At 45.0% G+C, this 20078-nt stretch overlaps 1 protein-coding gene across 3 annotated transcripts in view; it reads right to left on the bottom strand.

The window, feature by feature from the left end:
- Nucleotides 1–11664: 11664 nt before the first annotated feature.
- Nucleotides 11665–20078, bottom strand: part of CNGA3 (cyclic nucleotide gated channel subunit alpha 3) — a 52465-nt gene continuing 44051 nt past the window's right edge. For 2 of the 3 annotated variants that reach the window (XM_003279229.4, XM_030827484.1), the window contains exons 5-7: nucleotides 19531–19647; nucleotides 17304–17410; nucleotides 11951–13451 (exon numbers count right to left, since the gene is read on the bottom strand). In XM_003279229.4, the coding sequence (XP_003279277.1) occupies nucleotides 12040–13451; nucleotides 17304–17410; nucleotides 19531–19647 (1636 nt within the window). In that variant the 3' untranslated portion in view covers nucleotides 11951–12039. Of the gene's footprint in view, nucleotides 13452–17303; nucleotides 17411–19530; nucleotides 19648–20078 lie in introns of all 3 variants that reach the window. The other variant, XM_030827485.1, reaches the window with a different exon arrangement.

The following is a 20078-nucleotide window of genomic DNA, read 5'->3' as shown; positions in this document are numbered from 1 at the left end:
AAACCTCTGGCAACCCTAATTTTTTTTTTTTTTACTTTCGCCATAATTTTGTCCTTTCCCAAATGTCATATTTGGAATATCTTCTTTGATTTTTAAGACATTTTTCCTTTCCATCTTTGATTTCTCTTAAAACACTGCTTAGTATGTTTATTTGCTCTTGTGTTCCTTTTAATTCAGTCTTTATTTTGAAATCATTTTTTATTCTTTTATTTCTAGTACTTTTCTGAGTTCTGTTACAGCTCTTGTCAAATCTTCCTTTTCCTCAATCACCTCATCCTTGATTCTGGTTTATGCTGGTTTTTTTTTTAATAGCATCTATCATTCTCTTAATTTCTTTTGGCTGGTTTTGAAATGATGAGTCAGTTTACATCCGTTCTGTGGGCATGTCTTTCTGGTGGGTTTCATTATCTGCAGAGATGTTATACTCCATCTGATTCTTCCTCGCTGTCTTCTTAATAAAGACTTTGCATGAAATTTGAGGGTGCATCTTTTCTGTTGTTCACCTTCTAAGTGAGTTGAATGTGCTTATACTTTAGAGAGAAGAGATGGAACATGATTTATTTTTTTCTAACTTCATAGTTCTCTAATTCTCTCTTCAGCTGTTTTCTCAAAGTGATAAAAATATATATGAAGTAGTGCTACCTCCTCTGCTTCTCTACCCTCTTTTGTCTAAACTTTTTCTTTCCTTTGTCAGTACCGTTTCTGTCCTGTGATCAATTTGGATTTTACTCCAAAATGTCTCTCAGTGAGGGGTTTTGTCTTAGAAGGAAGCTTCTTTCATACTAGAAGAAAACATAGGGTAAATCCTCCATGACATTGATCTGGGAAATTATTTTTAAAGATGTGAACCCAAAAACACAGACCACAAAATCAAAAATAGACAAATAGGATTACATTAAACTAAAAAGCTTCTGCACAGCCAAGGAAACAATCAAGAGTGAAGAGACAACCTACAGAATGAGAGAAAATATTTGCAAGCCATACATTGATAAGGGTTAATATCTAAAATACATAAGGAACTCAAACAACTCAATAGCAAGCAAACAAATAACCCAATGTAAAAATGGGCAGAGGGTCTGAATAGATGTTTCTCAAATAAAGGAGGAAGCTTTATTCTGTGAACATCCAGAGTGTGCAGCACCCAGAGTGTCCCTGCACATCAATCTTGCAGCATCATTGTCAATTTGCTGTCACCCACAAATTGATCCCTGCAGAATCTCCCTTAATTCCAGCTGTTCTCAGACAGGCTCTCCATGCTTTTTAGTGAGCACCTGTTGGTGATTTGGGTGTTTTCATATCCTCAGGGATGTCAGATGTTGTCTGTGGATCTTTAGATTTGCCATCTTATTTGCTGTGTTTTATATGAGGACTTAGAGAGCCCAACAAACTACACTGCCACCACCACCATTTTTCCAGAATCTCAAAAATCTTAATGAAGTTTCTACCATAATAATAATACATATTCTTTCATAGTTACATTGCCTTCCTCTCTCTGATCTTCCTGCCTCCCACTTATCAGAATCCTTGTGATTATATCAGGCCCCCTTGGAAAATCCGGGATAACTTTCCCACCTCAACCTCCTTACTGTAATCCCATTCACATGATCAGTTGATATTGACGTTATTATGTTCCCCCATGGCGTGTAGAGGCTGCTGGATCCTTGGCTCCAGTTCTGAGTGCAAGATCCATCAATAAGGCTTTACATCCTGGGGTGGAAAGTATCGAATAATCTACATATATGATCTGGAATCCTTCTGTAAAAAATATGTGTCCTTTCTCCCTCATTAATTTATTTATTCAATCATTCATTTATGGCATAGACTCATGGACTTTTTTTTTTTTTTTTTTTGAGACAGAGTCTCGCTCTGTCGCCCAGGCTGGAGTCCAGTGGCGCGATCTCGGCTCACTGCAAACTCCGCCTCTGCGGTTCACGCCATTCTCCTGCCTCAGCCTCTCCGATTAGCTGGGACTACAGGCGCCTGCCACCACGCCCGGCTAATTGTTTTGTATTTTTAGTAGAGACGGGGTTTCACCGTGGTCTCGATCTCCTGACCTCGTGATCCGCCCGCCTCGGCCTCCCAAAGTGCTGCGATTACAAGCGTGAGCCACTGCGTCCGGCCGACTCATGGACTTTTATACTTTGGGATATAGTCTAATACTAAATTTTTAAATTTTGTTTTTCAAATGGCTTCAGTTTTGGCCATTGGGAGCTCTTTCAGGTTGGTTGCTGTGTCCCTTTGATTTACCTCCATCATTGTGTGTGTGTGTGTGTGTGTGTGTGTGTGTGTGTGTGTGTGTGTGTGTATGTAGAAAGCCCTATTGCCATTTGCCCCCCAACATTGTGTTTTTTGAGTACTTTCTGGCACTACAAGACACTCCATGCTTATGGTATATTTTCCCTGTCTCAGCCCTAGAATCAGCCCTGGTTCCTTTCATTGGAGAAAGATATCTGGAAACCAAGATCTGGGTGCTTGGTGTGCTCTTTGTAATAGGTATCACTGCCAAGCCTTCTTGGTACACAGAGTTAGAAATATATCTATGTATACCAACATATATATACACAAACATATATATATACACACACACATACATACCTACAATCATTTCTGCATCTGTCTACCTGGATATATAAATAAACATGAGTTCATTCTAATATCTGATTTCAATCCAGTACCACAGGGTTCATTCTGATCTTGTGTGGTCTTATTTGTAACTTCTTTTTCTGACTACGATAAATCTGGCTTCCATTTTTTAAAGCATTTATTTATTTACTTATTCACTCATTCATGCATTCATCCATAGTATAATGTAATTCTGAATTAGTAACACATATCCCCATGTGAAACAAATTTACAACTAGAGTACAGTATTCATGTCACTTTTTTTTTTTTTTTTTTTTTTTTTTTTGAGACAGAGTCTCGCTTTTTCACCCAGGCTGGAGTGCAGTGGCTCAATCTCGGCTCACTGCAAGCTCCGCCTCCCGGGTTCACGCCACTGTCCTGCCTCAGCCTCTCCTAGTACCTGGGACTACAGGCGCCCGCCACCACGCCCGGCTAATTTTTTGTATTTTTAGTAGAGACGGGGTTTCACCGTGGTCTGGATCTCCTGACCTCGTGATTCGCCCGCCTCAGCCTCCCAAAGTGCTGGGATTACAAGCGTGAACCACCGTGCCCGGCCTCATGTCACATCTTTTCATCTTTAGCCTTAGTTTCTACTCAAAGCACCATTTTTAACATTACTTAGGTCATCATTTTACCCTATGTCCTTCAGTAAAGTTATGTCATATATTTCTAATATAGTTAGATTCATTTGTCACAATCTGCTTTCCATCCTTGTATTGCCCACATTCGGGTTGATATTTTAAAATTTCATACATTACAGTTTATTCTTTGTGGTATACAGTTCTGTGAGAGTGGACAACGCACAGTCATATACCCACCACCCCAACACCATGCAAAACAGTTCCATCACACTAAAAATTCCCCCGTGATCTCCTTTGCAATCAGCCTCTACACCCCCTGACAACCCCTGGCAACCACTCAGCTGTTTTCCATCATTATTGTTTGCCTTTTCCAGAATGTCATACAAATAGAATCTTTTTCCCTTGATCAATTGCTCATTCATTTTCATTCCTGAGTAGTATTTGATTATACAGTGATTGTATAGATATACCACTGTTTTACTTTTTTCTTTATTTCTTTCCTTTTTTCTTAGAGACAGGGTCTTACTATGTTGCCTAGGCTGTCCTCAAACTCTTGAACTCAAATGATTCTCCCTTCTCAGCCTCCTTGGTAGCTGGATTATAGGCACACACCACCTCGCCTGACTGTTTATCTATCCATTCACTTATTGAATGATATTATTACTGCTTCCAGATTTGTGTTAATAATGAATAAAGCTGCTACCAACATTTATATACATGTTTTTATGTGCATGTAAGTTTCAAATTCTTTTAGGTAAATACCTAGGAGTGTGATTGCTGGATCATATGCTAAAGCATATGCCTAACTTTATAAAAACTACCAAATTGTCTTCCAAATTGCCATATTGCATGCCCACCAGCAATGAGAGTTCTTGCTGGTTTGTGCCCTTAACAGCACTTGGCTTTGTCACTGTCTTGGAATGTGTGATGTCCCTCATATCAGCACCTATTCTTTTTTTTTTTTTTAATTATACTTTAGGTTTTAGGGTACATGTGCACAATGTGCAGGTTTGTTACATATGTATCCATGTGCCATGTTGATTTCCTGCACCCATTAACTCGTCATTTAGCATTAGGTATGTCTCCTAATGCTGTCTCTCCCCCCTCCCCCAACCCCACAACAGTCCCCGGAGTGTGATGTTCCCCTTCCTATGTCCATGAGTTCTCATTGTTCAATTCCCACCTATGAGTGAGAACATGCGGTGTTTGGTTTTTTGTCCTTGCGATAGTTTACTGACAATGATGGTTTCCAGTTTCATCCATGTCCCTACAAAGGACATGAACTCATCATTTTTTATGGCTGCATAGTATTCCATGGTGTATATGTGCCACATTTTCTTAATCCAGTCTATCGTTGTTGGACATTTGGGTTGGTTCCAACTCTTTGCTATTGTGAATAGTGCCGCAATAAACATACGTGTGCATGTGTCTTTATAGCAGCATGATTTATAATCCTTTGGGTATATACCCAGTAATGGGATGGCTGGGTCAAATGGTATTTCTAGTTCGAGATCCCTGAGGAATCGCCACACTGACTTCCACAATGGTTGAACTAGTTTACAGTCCCACCAACAATGTAAAAGTGTTCCTATTTCTCCACATCCTCTCCAGCACCTGTTGTTTCCTGATTTTTTAATGATGGCCATTCTAACTGCTGTGAGATAGTATCTCACTGTGGTTTTGATTTGCATTTCTCTGATGGCCAGTGATGATGAGCATTTTTTCATGTGTTTTTTGGCTGCATAAATGTCTTCTTTTGAGAAGTGTCTGTTCATGTCCTTTGCCCACTTTTTGATGGGGTTGTTTGTTTTTTTCTTGTAAATTTGTTTGAGTTCATTGTAGATTCTGGATATTAGCCCTTTGTCAGATGAGTAGGTTGCAAAAATTTTCTCCCATTCTGTAGGTTGCCTGTTCACTCTGATGGTAGTTTCTTTTGCTGTGCAGAAGCTCTTTAGTTTAATTAGATCCCATTTGTCAATTTTGGCTTTTGTTGCCATTGCTTTTGGTGTTTTAGACATGAAGTCCTTGCCCATGCCTATGTCCTGAATGGTATTGCCTAGGTTTTCTTGTAGGATTTTAATGGCTTTAGGTCTAACATGTAAGTCTTTAATCCATCTTGAATTAACTTTTGTATAAGGTGTAAGGAAGGGATCCAGTTTCAGCTTTCTACATATGGCTAGCCAGTTTTCCCAGCACCATTTATTAAATAGGGAATCCTTTCCCCATTTTTGTTTTTGTCAGGTTTGTCAAAGATCAGATAGTTGTAGATGTGCGGCATCATTTCTGAGGGCTCTGTTCTGTTCCATTGATCTATGTCTCTGTTGTGGTACCAGTACCATGCTGTTTTGGTTACTGTAGCCTTGTAGTATAGTTTAAAGTCAGGTAGCGTGATGCCTCCAGCTTTGTTCTTTTGGCTTAGGATTGACTTGGCAATGCGGGCTCTTTTTTGGTTCCATATGAACTTTAAAGTAGTTTTTTCCAATTCTATGAAGAAAGTCATTGGTAGCTTGATGGGGATGGCATTGAATCTATAAATTACCTTGGGCAGTATGGCCATTTTCACGATATTGATTCTTCCAACCCATGAGCATGGAATGTTCTTCCATTTGTTTGTATCCTCTTTTATTTCATTGAGCAGTGGTTTGTAGTTCTTGAAGAGGTCCTTCACATCCCTTGTAAGTTGGATTCCTAGGTATTTTATTCTCTTTGAAGCAATTGTGAATGGGAGTTCACTCATGATTTGGCTCTCTGTTTGTCTGTGATTGGTGTACAAGAATGCTTGTGATTTTTGTACATTGATTTTGTATCCTGAGACTCTGCTGAAGTTGCTAATCAGCTTAAGGAGATTTTGGGCTGAGACAATGGGGTCTTCTAGATATACAATCATGTCATCTGCAAACAGGGACAATTTGACTTCCTCTTTTCCTAATTGAATACCCTTTATTTCCTTCTCCTGCCTGATTGCTCTGGCCAGAACTTCCAGCACTATGTTGAATAGGAGCGGTGAGAGAGGGCATCCCTGTCTTGTGCCAGTTTTCAGAGGGAATGCTTCCAGTTTTTGCCCATTCAGTCTAATATTGGCTGTGGGTTTGTTGTAGATAGCTCTTATTATTTTGAGATACGTCGCATCAATACCTAATTTATTGAGAGCTTTTAGCATGAAGCGTTGTTGAATTTTGTCAAAGGCCTTTTCTGCATCTATTGAGATAATCATGTGGTTTTTGTCTTTGGTTCTGTTTATATGCTGGATTACATTTATTGATTTGCGTATGTTGAACCAGCATTGCATCCCAGGGATGAAGCCCACTTGATTATGGTGGATAAGCTTTTTGATGTGCTGCTGGATTCGGTTTGCCAGTATTTTATTGAGGATTTTTGCATCAATGTTCATCAAGGATATTGGTCTGAAATTCTCTTTTTTGGTTATGTCTCTGCCAGGCTTTGGTATCAGGACGATGCTGGCTTCATAAAATGTGTTAGGGAGGATTCCCTCTTTTTCTATCGAAGGAATGGTACCAGTTCCTCCTTGTACCTCTGGTAGAATTCGGCTGTGAATCCATCAGGTCCTGGACTCTTTTTGGTTGGTAAGCTATTGATTATTGCCACAATTTCAGAACCTGTTATTGGTCTATTCAGAGATTCAATTTCTTCCTGATTTAGTCTTGGGAGGGTGTATTTGTCGAGGAATTTATCCATTTCTTCTAGATTTTCTAGTTTATTTGCATAGAGGTGTTTGTAGTATTCTCTGATGGTAGATTGTATTTCTGTGGGATCGGTGGTGATATCCCCTTTTTCATTTTTTATTGCGTCTATTTGATTCTTCTATCTTTTCTTCTTTATTAGTCTTGCTAGCGGTCTATCAATTTTGTTGATCTTTTCAAAAAACCAGCTCCTGGATTCATTAATTTTTTGAAGGGTTTTTTGTGTCTCTATTTCCTTCAGTTCTGCTCTGATTTTAGTTATTTCTAGCCTTCTGCTAGCTTTTGAATGTGTTTGCTCTTGCTTTTCTACTTCTTTTAATTGTGATGTTAGGGTGTCAATTTTGGATCTTTCCTGCTTTCTCTTGTGGGCATTTAGTGCTGTAAATTCCCCTCTACACACTGCTTTGAACATGTCCGAGAGATTCTGGTATGTTGTGTCTTTGTTCTCGTTGGTTTCAAAGAACATCTTTATTTCTGCCTTCATTTCATTATGTACCCAATAGTCATTGAGGAGCAGGTTGTTCAGTTTCCATGTAGTTGAGCGGTTTTGAGTGAGTTTCTTAATCCTGAGTTCTAGTTTGATTGCACTGTGGTCTGAGAGACAGTTTGTCATAATTTGTGTTCTTTTACATTTGCTGAGGAGAGCTTCCAACTATGTGGTCAATTTTGGAATAGGTGTGGTGTGGTGCTGAAAAACATGCATATTCTGTTGATTTGGGGTGGAGAGTTCTGTAGATGTCTATTAGGTCCACTTTGTGTAGAGCTGAGTTCAATTCCTGGATATCCTTGTTAACTTTCTGTCTCGTTGATCTGTCTAATGTTGACAGTGGGGTTTTAAAATCTCCCATTATTATTGTGTGGGAGTTTAAGTCCCTTTGTAGGTCACTCAGGACTTGCTTTATGAATCTGGGTGCTCCTGTGTTGGGTGCACATATATTTAGGATAGTTAGCTCTTCTGGTTGAATTGATCCCTTTACCATTATGTAATGGCCTTGTCTATTTTGATCTTTGTTGGTTTAAAGTCTATTTTATCAGAGACTAGGATTGCAACCCCTGCCTTTTTTTGTTTTCCATTTGCTTGATAGATCTTCCTCCATCCCTTTATTTTGAGTCTATGTGTGTCTCTGCACGTGAGATGGGTTTCCTGAATACAGCACACTGTTGGGTCCTGACTCCTTATCCAGTTTGCCAGTCTGTGTCTTTTAATTGGAGCATTTAGCCCACTTACATTTAACATTAATATTGTTATGCGTGAATCTGTTCCTGTCATTATGATGTTAGTTGGTTATTTTGCTCGTTAGTTGATGCAGCTTCTTCCTAGCCTCGATGGTCTTTACAATTTGGCATGTTTTTGCAGTGGCTGGTACCGGTTGTTCCTTTCCATGTTTAGTGCTTCCTTCAGGAGCTCTTTTAGGGCAGGCCTGGTGGTGACAAAATCACTCAGCGTTTGCTTCTCTGTATTTTATTTCTCCTTCACTTATGAAGCTTAGTTTGGCTGGATATGAAATTCTGGGTTGAAAATTCTTTTCTTTAAGAATGTTGAATATTGGCCCCCACTCTCTTCTGGCTTGTAGAGTTTCAGCTGTTAGTCTGATGGGCTTCCCTTTGTGGGTAACCTGACCTTTCTCTCTGGCTGCCCTTAGCATTTTTTCCTTCATTTCAACTTTGGTGAATCTGACAATTATGTGTCTTGGAGTTGCTCTTCTCGAGGAGTATCTTTGTGGCGTTCTCTGTATTTCCTGAATCTGAATGTTGGCCTGCCTTGCTAGATTGGGGAAGTTCTCCTAGATAATATCTTGCAGAGTGTTTTCCAACTTGGTTCCATTCTCCTCATCATTTTCAGGTACACCAATCAGACGTAGGTTTGGTCTTTTCACATAGTTCCAAATTTCTTGGAGGCTTTGTTCATTTCTTTTTATTCTTTTTTCTCTAAACTTCCCTTCTCGCTTCATTTCATTCATTTCATCTTCCATCAGTGATACCCTTTCTTCCAGTTGATCGCATCTGCTACTGAGGCTTCTGCAATCTTCGCGTAGTTCTCGAAACTTGGCTTTCAGCTCCATCAGCTCCTTTAAGCCCTTCTCTCCATTGGTTATTCTAGTTATCCATTCGTCTAATTTTTTTTCGAAGTTTTTAACTTCTTTGCTATTGTTTTGAATTTCCTCCTGTAGCTCAGAGTAGTTTGATCGTCTGAAGCCTTCTTCTCTCAACTCATCAAAGTCATCCTCCATCCAGCTTTGTTCCATTGCTGGTGAGGAACTGCGTTCCTTTGGAGGAGGAGAGGTGCTCTGCTTTTTAGAGTTTCCAGTTTTTCTGCTCTGTTTTTACCCCATCTTTGTGGTTTTATCTACTTTTGGTCTTTGATGATGGTGATGTACAGATGGGTTTTTGGTGTGGATGTCCTTTCTGTTTGTTAGTTTTCCTTCTACCAGACAGGACCCTCAGCTGCAGGTCTGTTGGAGTTTACTAGAGGTCCACTCCAGACCCTGTTTGGCTGGGCGTCAGCAGCGGTGGCTGCAGAACAGCAGATTTTTGTGAGACCACAAATTCAGCTGTCTGATAGTTCCTCTGGAAGTTTTGTCTCAGAGGAGTACCCGGCTGAGTGAGGTGTCAGTCTGTCCCTACTGGGGGGGTGCCTCCCAGTTAGGCTGCTCAGGGGTGAGGGACCCACTTTAGGAGGCAGTCTGTCCGTTCTCAGATCTCCAGCTGCGTGCTGGGAGAACTACTACTCTCTTCAAAGCTGTCAGTCAGACAGGGACATTTAATTCTGAGGAGGTTCCTGCTGACTTTTTGTTTGTCTGTGCCCTGCCCCCAGAGGTGGAGCCTACAGAGGCAGGCAGGCCTCCTTGAGCTGTGATGGGCTCCACCCAGTTCGAGCTTCCTGGCTGCTTTATTTACCTAAGCAAGCCTGGGCAATGGCGGGCGCCCCTCCCCCAGCCTCGCTGCCGCCTTGCAGCTTGATCTCAGACTGCTGTGCTAGCAATCAGCAAGACTCCGTGGGCATAGGACCCTCCAAGCCAGGTGCGGGACACAATCTCCTAGTGTGCCGTTTTCCAGGCCCATTGGAAAAGCGCAGTATTAGGGTGGGACTGACCCGATATTCCAGGTGCCGTCTGTTACCCCTTTCTTTGATTAGGAAAGGGAACTCCCTGACCCCTTGTGCTTCCCGAGTGAGGCAATGCCTCGCCCTGCTTCGGCTCGCACACAGTGCGCTTCACCGACTGTCCTGCACCCACTGTTTGGCACTCCCTAGTGAGATGAAACCAGTACCTCAAGCAGAAATGCAGAAATCACTCGTCCTCTGTGTCACTCAGGCTGGGAGCTGGAGACCGGAGCTGTTCCTATTTGGCCATCTTGGCTCCACCCCCCAGGGAAAATGAACCAGCACCTATTCTTTCAAGGGAAGCCATTGCCCTAGAAACATACTCTGGAACTGAAACTTCCCTTATGGCAAGAGCTGAAGCAAGAGTCATTCCTATTCTTAAATCCAGGTCTTTATTTTTCCTGTGCAAATATGAATGCAGGCGTAACTAATAGTTAAGGCTTTTAAAATATATACATTTTGAGGAGGAAAAGAGGAGAGAGAAAGAGGAAGAAAGAAGGAAGAAGAAAGAAAAAAGGAAAGGAAGAAGAAAGGAAAAAGGAAAGAAAGAAGAAAGACTCATCTTTGGGTAATTTGCAACATGTTGCATAAGTGAAGGATGGAATTTGAGGTCATAATTTGCAATCACAGAACTCAAAAATATAAATCTGTTATAAAAGGTTAATGAAATTATATTTACTGGGGTTTGTTTTTTAGAAAAGCTAATTTCTGCAATCTTTAACCTTCCATGAGCCAAAAGCTTTGCCTCGGGATGCAATTCCAAGGGATCTTGAGGCTTCCTCTTCATGAGTGAATGGGCAGTTTGCAAAGATATGTTCCTAATGGTCTAATCTTCTAAAACTCTTAGTTGTCAGCTTTTTTGGTTTAGGACACCATTCCAGCCTTCAATCTAAAATGCTTTCCCTGTACATAGCTCTCCTCCTTGAGTTAGAATAGGTCACCTAGGGCCCTGACTCAAGAATGGAGGATAGGGGCTGTCTTTGAATCTCTTTGGCAAGTGACAAGGAGGGGATGTCTCTTGTCCTAACTGAGATGCTTTTTTCTGTGAAGCAGATTCTGGTTTCACAGTGGCTGAACAGCAAGGAGTCTGGATTTGCTTCACAGATTTTAAGTGACCTCAAATGGGGCAGCCTCTTTCCATCCTACAGAACTTTTTTTTTTTTTTTTGAGTCGGAGTCTTGCTCTGTCACCCAGGCTGGAGTGCAGTGGTGTGATCTTGGCTCACTGCAAGCTCTGCCTCCCAGGTTCATGCCATTCTCCTGCCTCAGCCTCCCTGGCAGCTGGGACTACGGTGCCCGCCACCCCGCCCGGCTAATTTTTTTGTATTTTTAGTAGAGACGGGGTTTCACCGTGTTAGTCAGGATGGTCTCAATCTCCTGACCTCGTGATCTGCCCGCCTCGGCCTCCCAAAGTGCTGGGATTACAGGCGTGAGCCACTGCGCCTGGCCCCATCCTACAGAACTTCTACTTGCCATAGCACTCCCAAAGGCCAGGGTTTCTAGGGTCCCAAAGAACACACAAGGTGATACCAGAATCAGAAATATGCCTCAAACTGTCGTGCGTAAGTCTGAATTTTAGTCACTGTGTTGTACCTTCAGCTTCCTGTTATATATTCATTATCAGGTGGTGGTGGAGTGAAGTTGGGGAGGAGAAAGGTGACTAAATAATCTTTCATTTATAAGAAAATTAGATTAAAAAGCCTAAAACACCTTGTGGATTCCGTAAAAAAGTAATGAGAGTCCTGTGTGCACGTTTTCATATACTTGGACTGGGGTACCTTGCACTTTGCAAAGCCCTGCCTGGTGCAGTGTTTCATGCGGACTTCACAATCAAACCCGGCACTTCACTGGGACTGAGACAAAAAGTCCCATTTTCTAGGTGAAGAAACAGGCTCTCTCAGGCAGTCACACAGCTTTCAAAGGGTGAGTGGAGCTGGAATTAAACCCTGACCAAGTTCCATGCCACACAGCTGCGGCCACATAGCGTCACCCTGACAATCGACCCTGTGAAGCAGGAGACAGATGCTGCATTTTCACTGTTGTTTGTCCTCTGTTTTTGTAGCATCCCCGGGAACTTCCCCATCAGCCAGGGGCTTGTCCCCACCACCCTTCACCTGGCTCTCCAGTTGGCTGAGACGCTGCTTCATCTTCATCTGGGTGGCGTTGTACTCAGCCAGGAGGCGTGCAAACCTGGTTTGCAGGGTGTCCAGGGAGGATCCCAGCTGCTCCACCTTCTCCTCAAGGTCCTTGGGGTCTGCCCCCGCCCTGGCCAGCTCCTCATCGATCAGGTTGTCTTTCATCAGGATCTGCCGTCCTTTCTCCTCCAGGGCCTTCTTGGCTTCGGGGTACTCGGTGAGGGCCTCCATGAGATCGTCCTTTGACAGGCAGAACAGGTCTGAGTAGCCAATGCTGCGGATGTTGGCCGTCCTGCGGTTCCCCGACTTGCTCCCCTTGATGTTCAGAATGCTGATCTCTCCGAAGTAGCTGCCATCGCTGAGGACCACGAACTGGGTGACCCCATCATCAGCCACCACGGCCAGCTTGCCCTCGTTGATGATGTACATCTCCTTCCCAATGTCCCCCTTCTTGCAGATATAATCCCCAGGGCTGAACACAGTGGGTCGCAGCTTCAGCACCAGCTCCACCAGCAGCCCCGCCTCACAGTCCTGGAAGATGCGAACCTTCTTCAGTGTGTCCAGGTGCACGTTGATGGCGATCTCAGCCTTCAGCTTATCTGGGAGGCTCTTGAGCACCTCCTTCTCATCCACCGTCTTCTTGTTGGCCCACAGGTAGTCAAACCACCGGATAACCCGTGTCTCCAAGTCCTTGGTGACCTTGCGGAACTGCATGTACTGCTTGATGGAGTCAATCTTGGCCTGGAACTCTGCCCGCGAGGCGTTCATATTCGAGATCATGGAGCCCACATTGCCCACAATGGTGGCAAAAATCAGAACGCCCACCAAGAAGTCTATGACCACAAAGAGATACTCCTCATCTTTCACAGGGGGTGGGGTCTCACCGATGGTGGTAAGGGTCAAGGTGGACCAGTAGAGACTATAAATGTACTTCCTGGAGAGGCGCCCATGCTCTGGGATTGAGATGTTTGGGTAGACCCAGGAGTCTGTCCCAAAACCAATGAACTTAGAAATGGCAAAGTAGATGCAGGCATTCCAGTGGATGATGATGAGAATATACAAGACCAAGTTCCCAATCCTGAACATATTGGGGTAGTTGGTCCTTGTCTCTGTGCGGTCAAAGAATTCAAAGAGCCGGGAAAACTTCAGTAGGCGGTTGAACCTCACTTCTGGGTAGTTTATGCCCACCTTTAAGTAAGCCAGGTCGGTGGGGACCAGGGACAACACATCCAGCTTGAACTGTGTGGTCGTCTTGTAATGCTGCCACAGCCTATTGGTATCACTGACCATTAAGCCTTGCTCGAGAAAACCTAAAGAAGAAGACGGAGGTCACTTGGGCATCACAGAGGCTGACTTTTTTTTACCATAGTACAAAGAAACATATTTTACCTCACAGCTACACAGTATGCAGTGATACATATATAATAGAAATGATTTCAAAAACAACACTTACCATTACTACAGGAAATGCACTCTGATATTTTCTATTCTATGAGGTTCTAATCCATTCTATTGAATTTTTTTAAAACATAGGTTGATTGAGTAAATTTAAATATAAATTAGGTATCAGATGATAACAAGGAATGATTATTAAATTTTAAAAGATAAATGGAAATTATATACATATTTTAAAAAAGGATCCTTTAAAATTAGAGATACATGTTGTAAATCAAAAAGTGATGGAGGGCCAGGTGCTGTGGCTCATGCCTATAATCCCAGTACTTTGAGAGGCCGAGGCAGGCGGATCACCTGAGGTCAGGGGTTCGAGAACAGCCTGGGCAACATGGTGAAACCCTGTCTCTACTAAAAATACAAAAATTAGCCAGATATGGTGGTGCACCCCTGTAATACCAGCTACTCGGGAAGCTGAGGCACAAGAACCACTTGAACCCAGGAGGCGGAGGGTGCAGTGAGCCAAGATCGCACCACTGCACTCCAGCCTGGGCAACAGAGTGACACTCTTGAGTCTTAAAAAAAAAAAAGTGACGGAGGCAGATCTCAATTGATTTAGAGGTTTATTTTACCAAGGTTGAAGGTACACCTAGGAGAAAGAAACACAAGTCACAGTAGGATCTGTGGCCTGTGCTTTTTCCAAAGAGGGTTTTGAGGATGTGAATACTTAAAGGGGACAGAGCAGGCGGCAGGCAGGAGAGGAGAGAAGAAAGAAAAGAAAGGGTGGGTAGGCAATGAGGCCACCAGTGGTTACATTCTTGTGAGGCTTTGATTAGCACTCAGTGAATCTACATGTGAAAAGAACAGAGTGGAGGAAAAGTAAATTATGCAAACTACATTTTACATAAGATAAAGTAAGCATGTGAAATTACAGCTATCTGGGAAGAAAAGGAAGGCAGCTTTTGCATGACTCAGTTCCCAAGCCTAATTCTTCCCTTTGGCAAAGTGAGTTTGACTTCCCGAGACATTCTATTTTCAAAATGCTAAAGTGCTTACTGCCCGGGGTTTGCTTACGCCAGCCAAGAAAAGGGTGGATGAAACAAAAAAGCAAAAACAAAAACAGGAAAATGAAACAAGAAAAGGGTGGATGAAACAAGAAAAGGAACAGATGAAACAAGATGGGCAGGATGCTGATAACAGCTGGAGCTGGGTGAGGGTACATGGGGATTCATAACACTATTCTCTCTGCTTTTGCATACATTTGAAAATATTAATAATAAAAATGTAAAAAAACACAGGCCATGGCCTCCCAAATTGATTTCACCAGTCAGCAATGGGGCGCAACCTGCCTTTTGAAAACACCTTCCAGGAACACAGCTTTCCTTGGTTGCATGTGACTGTTACCCAAGGAGCTTTCAAAATATATGAAGTTCAAGACCAACCCCCAAAGAATCTGACTGGTCTGGAGATGGGCTGGACACCTAGAGCCAGGGGCATTATGATGGGTGAAATCAATTAAGGAGGCCATGACTTGCATTCTTTTTTGTTTTTTACATTTTCAAACATGCACGAAAGTAGAGAGAATAATAGAATTAGTCCTTTTAAAATTGTGGTGAGCATCAGAATTTCCCTGAGGGCTGTGTGAAACACAGAGTGCCAGCCTGCAATCCAGAGTTGGCTCCCGGAAATTGGGGGCAAGTCTAGCAAGTTCCAGGTGATGCTAGGGCTGCGGGTCTAGGCCACTGAGGCTAGACTGGGGTAGGACGTCCCACTCTGCTCAAACTGAAAATCTAGTGTGCTGTCACAACAAAGAACACCCCACTTCTCAGCCCCCAGTTCTTCTTAGCATTATTTGTCATACATGCGTTACTGAGGGCTTTGATCATTATGTAGCCTCCTGTGCCTCCAGCCTCCTCCCCACTTCTTTAAGATGTCTTCTCTCAATTCTAATGATGTTTTCCTTGGAGTGTGATTCCTGTGCTTCCCTCTCTCCCAGCTTCCTGCTGAATCTTGGGTTGCTTAGGATACTACCCAAGCACAAGAAGGGTTAATGTCTGAGTCAGGGTGTCTCATCCCACTGAAGCTGGGCTGAGACTAGGGACCATCAGCCCAATGGGCCACTTACAGAGCTCGTGTGTCTGTGGAGTTTAACATGACTGCAGCAGCGGGGCAGATGGCCAGGGCTGGCTAGGTCACCCACGCAAGCCTCAGCCTGTGTATCTGAGGTCTTCTAAGTTATGATGCTAGGCACCAGTGTGGAAGCAAACGGGGGACCAGTCTGGCGTGGCTGGGCAGTGACTGTGGACTTTGGACAAGTCACTTGGTGTCTCTGATGTTGGTTTCTAAATCAGCAAGATGGAGGTAATCATGCCTGCGCTTCTTGTCTCATGCAGTGGTTCTAATGAAGAAGCAAGACGCACTTGAAATGTTTTGTATGTGGAGCCGCACAGAAGTTGGCTACTGTGATCTGCTGGTGTTTACATCAACAGCTATGGCATAGCATTATTTGATCTTTTTTTTTTTTGAGACAAGGTCTTGCTCTGTAACCCAAGGCCATGACTCCCTATAGTCTTGACCTCCTGGGCTCAAGCAATCCTCTCACCTCAGCCTCCTGAGGCACATACCAACACGCCCAGCTAATTTTTTCTTTTTGTAGAGACAAGGTCTTGCTATGTCGCCCTGGCTAGTCTGGAACTCCTGCCTCAAATGACCCTTCTGTCTTGGCCTCCCAAAGTGCTGGGATTACAGGTGCCTGCACCCACGCCTGGCCTGGCACAGTTTTTAGTTCAAAAATCTTGGAAACAGGGCCTCTACCAGCTTAGGCAATGTCTTTGTGCAGATTAGAAAAAGATGTCCCAAGGGCACACAGTTCAGCACCTAAGAAATGTGAAGGGGTGAGTATCCTTTCCCATCCCCAACCACAGATAATTTGAAGGAAGTCCTCATTCACCTGGGCCCTATTTCAGAGTTTCATTCTCCACATGTTAAAAGTCCTCTGAAAGCCACAGAGTAGCACGTCCTGCGTCCTCTGACTGTCCGAGAAGAGAAACTCCAAGATTGACTGAGCTCTCCTTCCTGCTCACCTCAGTGTCAAGTAGTGAGGGCTGGAGGGGTCCTTTGAGATTGCAGTTCGGTCTGCTTATTTCTTTCTTTTCTTTTCTTTTCTTTTCTTTTTTTTTTGAGACAGAATATTGCTGTGTTGCCCAGGTTGGAGTGCAGTGGCATGATCTCCACTCACTGCAACCTCCACCTCCCAGGGTTCAAGTGATTCTTCTGCCTCAGTCTCTCAAGTAGCTGGGATTACAGGCACATGCCAGCAGGCCCAGCTAATTTTTGTATTTTTAGTAGAGATGGGGTTTCACTACGTTGGCCAGGCTGGTCTTGAACTCCTGACCTCCAGTAATCTGCCTACCTTGGCCTCCCAAAGTCCTGGGATTACAGATGTGAGCCACTGCACCTGGCCTGGCCTGCTTATTTCAGAGGTGACAAGAACAAGGCCCAGAGAGATAGCCTGACTTGCTCAAGGTCACACAGCTTGTTGGAAGAGCAGAGCCCAGAGCTTAGGTGTCCTGGCCCCTGCTCAGCGTCCTGTCCAAGGGTTCCATGTAAAGGGGCTTGAGGTCGCACCACCTACCCTCACTGTCAGAGGTCCCCAGACCTGCCTGGCCTGTCATGGTCAAAGGTAGGTAATGTCCCATCCACCGTGCTGGGTCTCCTGGAACACTCCTGTGGGTGCCATGGTCCCCTCCCCAGGCCCGGGGCACACTCACCTGTCCGAGCTCGCACGAGCACATCCAAGACATACAGGATATCTGCCGAGTAGTCAAGGACCAGCCATAGCATCAGGTACTCAGACTGCAGCTCATCGAAACAGGCCCTAAAGAAGCCATGTGGGAGAAGGATGGCTGTGCGTGTGTTTCTGGAGCATGGACCACCCACATGTGGGCACTGGCTCTGTGCTGAAGATGCTGGATCATGTAATATGGGAATGGCCCAGCCTGTGGTGTCACTACCTCAGTCATCACCCCAGCTTCTGATGAGGTGTCTCTGAGAAGCTTTTCTGTCCCACAGTCACAGAACTCCTGAGAAGAGCTGGGATTGACCCCAAAGAGCGGCCCCATTGCCTCTCAGCAGAGAGCTACAGATCCCAGGAGGTACCGTTTTCCAGGCCACACTGGCAGAGTCAGGTAAAGGAGCTAAAGACCTGCCCTTTCTGGGGTCAAAGTTCAACAAAATAGGAGAATTTCTGAGAGATTAACAATGGAATAGACAGTAAATATTTTCTACCTTCTCCATCTTTCTGCTGTTTCCCACACAGGCAGCACCCCCAGCTCTCCTCCTAGCCTCACGGGCACAGCAGCCTGCCCTTGCTGCCCATCTGCAGCTTGCTCAGCACCCCAAAGCCTCCTGCCCACCTGGAGGAGGACAGTGCCCAGCCCTGCCTCCCCAGAGCCCGTGTGCAACAGAGAGCAGCAGCTTGCCCAAGCACCCCATCCTGCCTGCTCACTAGGACAGGCTCCAAGTTGTTCCACTTTTCACCTGCCCTGCAAGCCCTCCGAAGAGCGGGAGATCACCCTTTGCTCGAATCATCGAAAGCTTCTGCTTCCATGTGGATGGCATCCCTGACGTGCGGCATCATCTGGAATGCCCCAAAACTCATCGACTAGCCTCTCAGAGCAGTGGCTCTCTGTCTTGCAGGCTTGTTCAGGAGTGCCCCAAAGCCCACTGCCTACTCTCAGAAGGACAGGCAGGACTCGCCTCTGCATCCTCATTTTGTGTACTGGCTCCAGAGAGCCCCAAAGGCATCGTCTCCTCTCACATGCATCCCAGTCCCACACATCTCAGAAGAGACCTGCCTCTGCACACCTGTCCTGCACACTTGCTTGGGAAGTCCCCTAAGCCCTCCCGTGTACCCACAGAAGAGCAACGGTGTACCCTACATCAGTGTCCTGGAGCAGGCCTGCTGGGAAGGGCCCCCAAACCCCATGCTTACCTAGAGAGAGCAGCAGGTCATCCCTCCTCCATGCCCTGCAGCTTGCAGCCTGCAGGCTTCCTCAGAAATGCCCCAAAGTCCCCGCCAGCCCCCCAAGCAGCAGCTTGTCCTGCATCCTTGGTGGACAGCGTGCTCAGGAACATTCCCTCTGGTAGCCCCACCCTGGAGGCGTGCTCAGAAAAGCCCAGGCCCCTGGCTTCCCCTGAGAGGAGCAGCATCTCGTCCCTGCATTCACAAAGAGCAGGTTTCCTAGGAGAGGCCCTCAATCCCTCTTCTGCTTATTAGAATAGTAGTAGAGGCCGGGAGCAGTGGCTCACGCCTGGAATCCCAGCACTTTGGGAGGCCTAGGGGGGCGGATCATTTGAAGTGAGGACTTCAAGACCAGCCTAGCCAATATGGTGAAACCCTGTCTCTACTAAAAAAAAAAAAAAAAAAAAAAAAATATATATATATATATATATATATATATATATATGAGCCGGGTGTGGTGGCTCATGTGTGTAGTCACAGCTACTCGGGAGGCTGAGGCAGGAGAATCGCTTTAACCCAGGAGGCGGAGGTTGCAGTTAGCTGAGATCGCACCACTGAACTCCAGCCTGGGTGACAGAGTGAGACTCTGTCTCAAAAAAAAAAAAAAAAAAAAATAGTAGCAGCTTGTCCCTGCCTCCCTACCCTGCTGCATGTTCAGAAACACCCACTTATCCCTCCAAAGAGAAGCAACCGCCCCTGCATCCTCCTCGTACAACTCACTTGAGGGCGCCCCACAGTGCCGAAACCCTGGCTGTCCACCTGAAGCTCAATTCCCCACCCATGCTTCACAGCACCCTGATGGTCCTCTTGGGGAACCTTCCATTTTTAAAAGGAGAAACTGACACACGATAACTAAGTGGTGGCCGTGAGGGATCCAGGCCTCAGGCCTCCCGAGTGAGAGTTGGAGCTCTGGCTCCTCGGCCTGGTGCCCTGGTTCCCCCCTTTCTGCTGCACCTTCCACCCCTGTCGCTTACCTGCAAATAAGCAGACACCAGTTATAGAAGACGGGCAGGGCGATGGCGGTCAGCCAGCGGTAGTACAGGTTGCTGGACGGGTCCACCACGATCGCCTCCTTCTTCTTCGTCTTCTTCCTGGAAACCCACACATACACAAACAGCGCACTGTGCTCCAAGACTGTAGCTTTGGAGGGTTTTAGAGACCTTAGGGCAATTTCAGGCTGAAGCCCAAGATGTGGCTGTCCACAACAGGGTCCTCTTAGTCTCAAGGGAGTTACACGGGGAGTCCCCGTAGGGGAAGACAGGCCAGGAGGTAGGGTAAACTCCAGAGGTCCTTCTCTCCCAGCTCAGTCCCAGGAGGTCACGGTCGACTACAAGGTAATGGTGATGACATTCCCATGTGCCCACGGCAACATCCACACCCTTCAGGATGCTGAGAATGAAAACGCAGCATGGCAGTGTCACAGAGGTCTGCTAAAGTCTGGGGAGCTTCCAGAAAATGCTGATTCCCAGGGCCCACTCACCTCTTCCAGGGCTGGGCCTGGAAATGTGCATTTAAGCATTGC

This window comes from Nomascus leucogenys, chromosome 14 (assembly GCF_006542625.1).
Source record: "Nomascus leucogenys isolate Asia chromosome 14, Asia_NLE_v1, whole genome shotgun sequence".
In the NCBI taxonomy this organism is placed as follows: domain Eukaryota; kingdom Metazoa; phylum Chordata; class Mammalia; order Primates; family Hylobatidae; genus Nomascus; species Nomascus leucogenys.
The sequence above is the reverse complement of the archived record's forward strand: the minus strand, read 5'-3'. Positions and strand labels throughout refer to the sequence as shown.